At 57.0% G+C, this 7,715-nt stretch overlaps 1 protein-coding gene across 1 annotated transcript in view; it reads left to right on the top strand.

Annotated features, from left to right (window-relative positions):
- The first annotated feature begins 1,499 nt into the window (after positions 1–1,499).
- Positions 1,500–7,715, top strand: part of TMEM132B (transmembrane protein 132B) — a 258,293-nt gene continuing 252,077 nt past the window's right edge. The window contains exon 1 of the mRNA XM_037375321.1: positions 1,500–1,851. Coding sequence (XP_037231218.1) covers positions 1,767–1,851 — 85 coding nt within the window. The 5' untranslated portion in view covers positions 1,500–1,766. The remainder of the gene's footprint in view (positions 1,852–7,715) is intronic.

Below are 7,715 nucleotides of genomic sequence, written 5' to 3'. Positions count from 1 at the left end.
CGCAACCTCCTGCGCGCACCCTCGGGGTGCCCTTTGCCCAACCCTTTGCCCACCCAGTCACCCACCCCTTTCCCAGGGCCACCAGCCCCGCAGCAACCCACCAGCGGTGGGCGCAGCGTGTGCACCCACAGCAAGGCAAGTACTCCCCCTGCACTCCCCGGGAACGAAACAGGGGTGACCATAAAGTAACTAATTAACTTATTTTGGACCACCAAGGTGCCACTTGCAGCTAAACATTCCAGTTGCATTTGATTACATCAAGTACCAAGCACAGACAGCAAGGTGATCTTCATTACTGCAGCTTTTTTATTTATTAGTTTTACATTCTTTGATGAAACCAAAGCTTTGGGGTCTCTTGATACTTTCCCCCCTCCCCTGTGCAGCCCCAGCTCCTCCAGCCCGAGTTTGATTCCTGCCTGCGTGACTCCCATGCTGCCGACTAGCTCCTGACACGGGATATGAGCGTTTATTCACGTTTCTGTTTGTGTGGAGTGGTAAAATATTAGACTTAAATTTTTTATGACATTCATAGGAGTGGTTATGGAGGCAAACAAGATTACAGCAAGTACTACATAAAAGCTTGTTTATGCAGGGAGGGGAAAAAAAAAAGAAAAAGCAAACTCAGAGACATGTTTGCAAAGCTGTGAAGCACCCAAGGGGATGTTTTTTTAGTTTTTCCTCTCCTTTTCTTTTCCTACCTCGCGGTTTTTATGGCGATCACGATAACAACACCCAGTTCTGAAAGGGCTCAGTTTATTTCAGTGAAACGCCGGCTCCAGGAGCGGGTTATTTTGGGATCCAAGGGTCTAGCGAAGACGGGCAGGACTTGGCTTTGCCAGCGAAGCGCCTCTGAAGGCAAAATCCACCGGGGCTGCGGGCAAGCAACTCCCTGCGCCGCTGCCGGGCCGCGGCCGTGCAACGCGCAGCCCTTCGCACCCCTGCCCCCCGCCGCGCACCTCCCGGCTGCCCCCGCACCCCATCGCGCAGCGCTGCGCCGCCCCGCACGCCCCTGGGGTGGCCCCCTCGGCACTTTGCCTCCCGCCCTGCGCACCTCTGGGTGCGCGACGCGACCTCCTGTGCGCAGCCCCGCGCAGTGACAACAGCGGCCACGAGGGGGGAGCCGCGCTCTTCCCGGCGCTGCGCGGCCGCCCGGGGACCCCCCCGCCCCGCAGCCCGCTCGGGGCGGGGGGGGGGGGGGGGGGGGCGGTGCGGCCCCGGGGCGCCTCAGCCCCCCGCCTGGGAAACTTCTGCGGGCCGCCGCGCGGGGAAGGGCACCGGGGGGCTCCTCCGCCCCGCCCCCCCCAGCCCTGTGTCCGGGCGGTGCGGCCCCCCCCCGGCCCCGGGCGCAGAGGGGCACCCGCGGCGCGGCCCCACCTCCCCCTCCCTCCCCTCCCCGCCACCCCAGGTGAGCCCGGCCCCGCCGCCCCCGCCCGGCCCAGCCCCGGCCCCTCCGGCCGCGCCGCCGCAGCCCCGGCACAGCGCCCGCCTGCCCCGGGGGAGCCGCTGCTGCTGCCGCGGCGGGCGGGGGCGGCGCCCGTGTCCCCCCAGCGGCGATGCGGTGGGGGCGGCCGTGAGCGCGGGGCCGGGGGGAGCGGGGACCCCCCCCACACCCCCGCGGGGTGCCGGGCCCCGCCGGCCGGGCGGGCGGACGGAGCGGCGCAGCGGCGGGGAGCGGGCAGGCGCGGGGGGAGTGGTTACCGGCTCCGCCGCGACACCCCCAGCCCCCCCGCCCCGGTAAGCCGCCCCTCGCCAAATAAATCAGCACCATGACTACTCCCGGGCATGGAACAAAGAGGATGCGCTCCCGGGGCCCCGCGCTGCTCCTGGCGCCGCTGCTGCTGCTGTGCCGAGGTAACCCCCGCGGCCGCCGCGACCCCCACCCCGCGGCCGCCTCGAGTTTTTTGTGGTTTTTTTTCCTTTTTTCCAACTCCTTTTATTTATTAATTATTTTACCCCCCCCTCCGGTTTTATTTTATTTATTAATTATTTTACCCCCCCTCCGGTTTTATTTATAGCTGCTTGCCCTTTCCCAGCCCTCCCGCAAGCCGCGGAGGGCGGCGGGGTCCCCCCCCTCCCCGCGCCCCCAGCCCCGCGCCCGCGGGTGGGACGCGCGCAGGCCCCCGATCCCCGCCGCTTGGGTGCACAAAGTTGTCCCCATCCATCCCCTCCGTGCAGCACCCCCGCTGCGGCCACCAGTCGCCTCCTCGTGTCTGTGTGTCGTCGTCCCCTATCGCCCCCTCAAAACGCGTGTGGCCAGGGCTGCCCCCGCGGCTTCGGCCGGTGCCGGCGGGTCGGTGCCGGGTTGGGGGGAAAAAGGAAAAGTTTGGGCTTCCCGGAGCGCGGGGGGGCGGGGTGGTGGTGGTGTCTCGGGGCTTGGGGCTGCACGGGGGCTCCAGACCCCCGCTCCCCCGCCCGCTGCCCCTGTCTCTCCTCGGACGGGATGCACAGGAGTTAAATCCCTTCAGTACAACATTAACTGGGGCCGCCTTTCCTGCGCTTAATTGTAAGGCGGAGGGGTCCGTGGCTGGGGGGGGGGAGCAGGATCAGGCCCTCCGGTCCGCTGAGGTGGCATTTCCTAACAGCAGCCAGCCGGGAGGCACAGCCTGTGGCTTGGCGGAGCGTGGCGTGGAGCATCTCTCGCCTTTTCCTTTTATTTTTTCCTTTTCCTTTTTCCTTTTCTTTTTATTTTTTCTTTTATTTTTATTTTTTTTTTCCTTTTATTTATCTATCCCCGCCCCGTCCAGGTGAACTCAGAACCTCCTGGGCCCCGGGTGCGGGTTTTGCCGGGGAAAGGCTCAGCCCCGGGCTGGGAAAGTCTGTCACAGGACTTCACTTCTCTCCTGGCACGTTTTCCTCCGCTTGCTCGTGCGAGCTCCCTGGCAGATGTTGTTCTTAATAAATAGGGGTTGTTAAAAGCAAATTAATTAAGGTGCATTGGTGCTGAAGTTGCTCAGCGATTCGTTCGCCTTTACTGCTGCTCAGGACGATGCTCACGTTTGGCTGTAGGAATATGCCTAAATGCGAGGATTTCAGGTGAAAAAAGGAGTCATCCGTGGGAGGTGTAACAGCAGCAGCTGTCGTTCCTGGGGAGGGCACAGGGAAGGCATTGTGGTAGGGAAGTGTTTCAGGAAAGGTGCCCACAGGGACAGTAGGAACAATTTGCTAGGAAGGAGGCATCAGCCTTGGGATCACACACGCGTGATGGGCAGAAGGGGGTCCTCACTCTGCTCACCCTAAAAAGTGCTGCTTGCCCCTGCCCTCTGGCTCCCGCCTTCCCCTGGGGGGGTGTGCAGCCACCGGAGCACCTGGAAATCCGCTTGAGCAGGACATGGGGGCTGGGGTGCAGGGCACAGAAAGCAGGGTGCGGGTTATGGGGCTCTGAGCGTGGGAAGTGGGGCATGAGCTGCCTGGGGGTCCGCAGTGCCCCGGCAGAGTGATGGCTTTCTGTACAGCGCCCTGTACCCCGTGGAGCTCCCCTTTTCTTTGAGGAATGCATTAAGAGCAGCAAAGGAGCAGGTTTCCTGGTGGTTTTTTTTTATTGCTTTGACATATTAATGATAATCTTTTCTCTGATATTCCCCCCTCCCAACTCCTCCTGTGTGGGTAGCTACCATGGTGAGATTGGGATGTGGGTGTAATTCTTCCAGCGCTCTGAGTGCTTAAACATATGGAAACCTACTTTGAAACAGTTTGTGGCTGCAAACCTACCGCCGTACCCATCCCTCTCCCCTGCGCTCGGAATGCCTCCCCACATGACGCGTGTGATAGAAACTCACAGTGCGCTTCCAGCTCGAGCTGTGAATAAAGAATCCGTCCCCAGCTCGTGCCTCCTTCTCCTCCCCAGGCAGGAGCATCCCTTTGCTTCCATGGCAGAGTGCTGCCCCTGCCCTGTCCCACCCCTGGGGTGGATGGCAGCGATGTCTGCGCACGGAGAGGTGGTTTGGGATCTGGGGAAAGCTCTCCCGAGTGGCGGTGGTGCCCGGAACGCCTCCCTTCGGGGCTGTGCTGACCTTCCTGTGGCTGGCTGTGCCACCAGTCGTCTTTCTGTTCTGGATTACTGGGGCTAACGAACCACATCTTGGTGGGGGTTGTTGCAGACGGGAGAGACACCTGCCTGAGTCATGCCGCGGTGCTGCCAGCTCCACAAATCTCCCCGCGCACGCAGACGGCCATGCTGGGCACTTGCCACGTTTCCCTATGTACTCGCCTGTACCCCTGTTCCCCCCGCCGGGGCGGCTCTGGGCAAGCTGCGTCCCCTGAGTTCCTCCAGCCTCTTCAGAGCGGGTGGCATTTGCTCGCCTGGCAGGCAGGTCCCCTCAACAGCTTTGTGAAGGTCCAATTAAGAGATCACTCTGCTGTCCCTGGGTCCCTGGCGGCCCGGCTGCTGGCATGCGTGTGGCTGCGAGCAGAGGGTGTGCGTGTATGTTTGGCAGCCGAAGGCCGCTCACGCCGAGCTCAAGGATGTCTCTCACTGGCAGCAGGCCCCCGTTTGTTGCTGGCATCTAGGCAGGGGTTTTGGCTGCCTTCCTCGCTGGCGGCGCTGGAGCTGTCTTCCAGGTTCTATGGACAGGTACCCTGTGAATGACCTGGATGAACTCCCTGGCTGTTTTGTTTTCCTGCCTGGTGCCGTCTCACAGCTCGCTGCCCTGACCCGTGCACGGGCAGTGCTGCACGCCCCATGGCTGGTGTGGGGACGGGGGGCTGGCTGCTGGTGGCAGGGGGCCCGACAGCATGGGGATGGGGCGTGCAGAGTGCATGGAACGAGCAGACTGCTTCAGCCCCTGAGATGTACTCGGCTGTCATGATCCCTGTGTGAGGAAGGACCTGTGAATTGCTTTTAGACTCCAGGGAGGTGTGGGTGGAGAGACATTATGCTTATTTTATTACGGGTCCCTGTATCTCTGTACATAATATGGAAGCACTTTTTATGCAGAGGCTCTTCAGGAACAAAAATGAAAAACCTGTATTATCCACTATACAATAGATTTGCAGAGTGTGATCATACAAACTGTTGAAATGTAGGTTATTTTCCCCATGTTAGTGCAGATCTCGACATTTTATGCAATGACCATCCAAACTGATGTGATTTGGGGTATAGTGGGGTGGGGGGAGGAGTCTGAAATTATTATACTGCCTCTTGCTCCAGCGTACATTAGAGCAATATATTTGAGATACTCTGATTTTACTTCCCATCAGTGTAAATCTAGAGCAGCTCTTCTGAAGTCAGTGGAGCTGCTCTGGATTTATGCGTTGCTGCTGCGATAGGCATTGGGCTCTCTGGGAATGCAGGAGGCAACTGTGTGACTTACCCTGTACAGCGTTTTTCACTTCAGCATCTCCTGTCACGGCTGCTGCAGCCTCCTTTGTATATTTGGAACGGGGAAGTCCACATCACTCACTGTTTTCGGGTTTTGATTAGTTTCTTCAATTTGTCAGGCTTGGTCGCAGAGCTCCATTCACTGACACCTGACTCTGGCCGATCAATAGAGTCTCCTGAGGTTTGAATGCCAAAATAGTTACATTAAAAAAAAAAAAAAAAGGTACAATCAATTTGCTGTATTTTATTATGGGGAATGATAGGCACTCCAAGCCCTACTATCTCTGTGTTTAAAGCAGCTTAGCATGGTGAGGAAGGTGTGAGCCCAGGAGCAGCTGTAGGAGGTCAGAGCAGAGGGCTGCCGAGACTGGGATGTGGTTTGTGTCTCGGGAAGGATTTTTGGATCAAGGATGCATTCTTGAGCCAGAGATGGCATCCACTTATTTAGTTGCTGTGATAGGTTTGCCATCAGGGTTTGGTCACTCTTTGAGCCCAGGCTGATGTCTGGCGTGCACAGCATCTCTGGGCAAGGATTCCCTTGCTTCAGAGAACCTGGAGAGCAGAGTTTGTGCACCATGGAGCATGGCAGTGATTTGGGCTACACAGGGTTTTGCCCATTGGTGCTGATGGGATGGAGATTTCCTACCCTGGTGACCCTTAGGCGGAGTCCGAGCCCTCCTGCCCTTCCTTGTAGCTCCTCAGAAACATGCTGTGAAGCCAGGCTGCTGTCCCGGGAGGGTCCCTTTGCGGGATGGTGGGGGAAGCAAAGGGCATTGCTGCTCATAGCCTTGGGTGACTACAGCTCGTGGTGCTGCAACTCCTGGCCTCAGTGGCTGAGGACATGAATCCACAAAACAAAGGCATGAGTTTTGCCGTGATGGAGAGGTGGCTTCACCGAGCAATGGGTCCCGCTCACACAGGTGGCTGCAAACCAGTCCTGTCTCGGAGGTGTGACTGGGGAGCAGCGGGGAGGTGGCAATCTCCTATGTCCTGTGGAAAGCAAATGAAACTGAAATTTTCTGGCCTTAGTAAGCATCCCACTGAATGAGCAGCCATCCCACTGAAATAAATACTGTCAGCTCAACAAATTAAATCAACTGAACTCGATTCCCCCTTCTCCCCCCGCCTAAATACAACTAATGTTTGTTAATGACAAGTGGTGACTTGATTTGTTGGCATAGCGTTAGCACTTACCGCTGTCAGTGGCTCAGCTGATGTGCTGGCACATGGCGGTGACAGAGATGCTTTCCCGACTATGGCTGTCACATCTCGCATTAAGTGCCACGGAGGCTGGGGAGTGTGAGGTACCATGTGGTGCTCTAGATGTTGTGGAAGATGGTTCGATTTCATGCTGCTGGAAGTTTCCCAGCTGGCATTTCAGAGGAGCCGTTCCCACATGAGGATGGGCCGGCAGAAACCACAAGCAAAGAGGTCCTCTGAGATCACTTACAGGGGTGGACAGGGATTGCTCGGATCCAGCTTTCCCTGGGTATTTCCATCCCCCTCTGTGACGCAGGGTGCTGCAATGGGAAGCAGTGCAAGTGCTGCTTGGAGTGTCTGCGGTGGGTAAATTCAGTGTGGAAGAAGTTCACTGTTTGCACAGTGCCTTGCACAGTGGACTTGAGTCTCAGGTGCAATGTAAATATCAATGTTTCTTCCACGCTATCAAAAAAATCTCTTGTAGCTCATTTTCAGCTTTTCTTTGTTTACATAAACATGTTTGTTTCTGACAGCATTCAGAAAGCTTCATGAATTTATGATGCGCTCCAGATTCGAGTGCACTTTCTTTTTTCCTCCTCCCCCCCTCCCCGAAATGCTCTTTCTTCCCAAATTTTGGTGATGAAATGGCAAGAGGTGTGCATATTTCAGCAGGCTATTGAGAGGCAATGTAAACACCATCTTTCATGGAAAATCAGTTTGTTCAAGTTCAAAAGCAGCCCAACCTCCCTACTCGATCAATTTGCCTGTCATAGGAGATGATTTTAAAAGTGGCGATTACGTCCTATCTTGTCTCTTGAAACTTCAGGCAAGGAGAGAAAAAATGAGGTGTAGCATTTGATTTTAACTCTGTATTTTCTGATTTTTTTTGGTGATGGTGGTAATCAGGGGTGAAGCAAAGGGGTGCCTTGGGGGAGTAAGGGATAGGCAGGAGCAGAGGGGTTTCTATTAGGCTGATATCTGCCGAGTAGACTTGTTCGAAACTGTGTGTAAACCTGCTCTGCTCACCTCACTGTGCCTGCACCAGCCGGCCCTCGGGAGCTGCTCTGCCCCATCACTTCATCCGTGGTGGAGGAGGAGACCTGCAATGGCAGAAAGGTGTGCTTCCATTGTCAAAGGTGCTAAGTCTTGGGGAGAGGGTGCTCAGGGCACTGCTGTTGCATGGCCATGTCCTTCTGCC

The sequence above is a fragment of the Falco rusticolus genome, chromosome 1 (assembly GCF_015220075.1).
Source record: "Falco rusticolus isolate bFalRus1 chromosome 1, bFalRus1.pri, whole genome shotgun sequence".
Taxonomy (NCBI): domain Eukaryota; kingdom Metazoa; phylum Chordata; class Aves; order Falconiformes; family Falconidae; genus Falco; species Falco rusticolus.
This window is presented reverse-complemented; position numbering and strand designations above follow the sequence as displayed.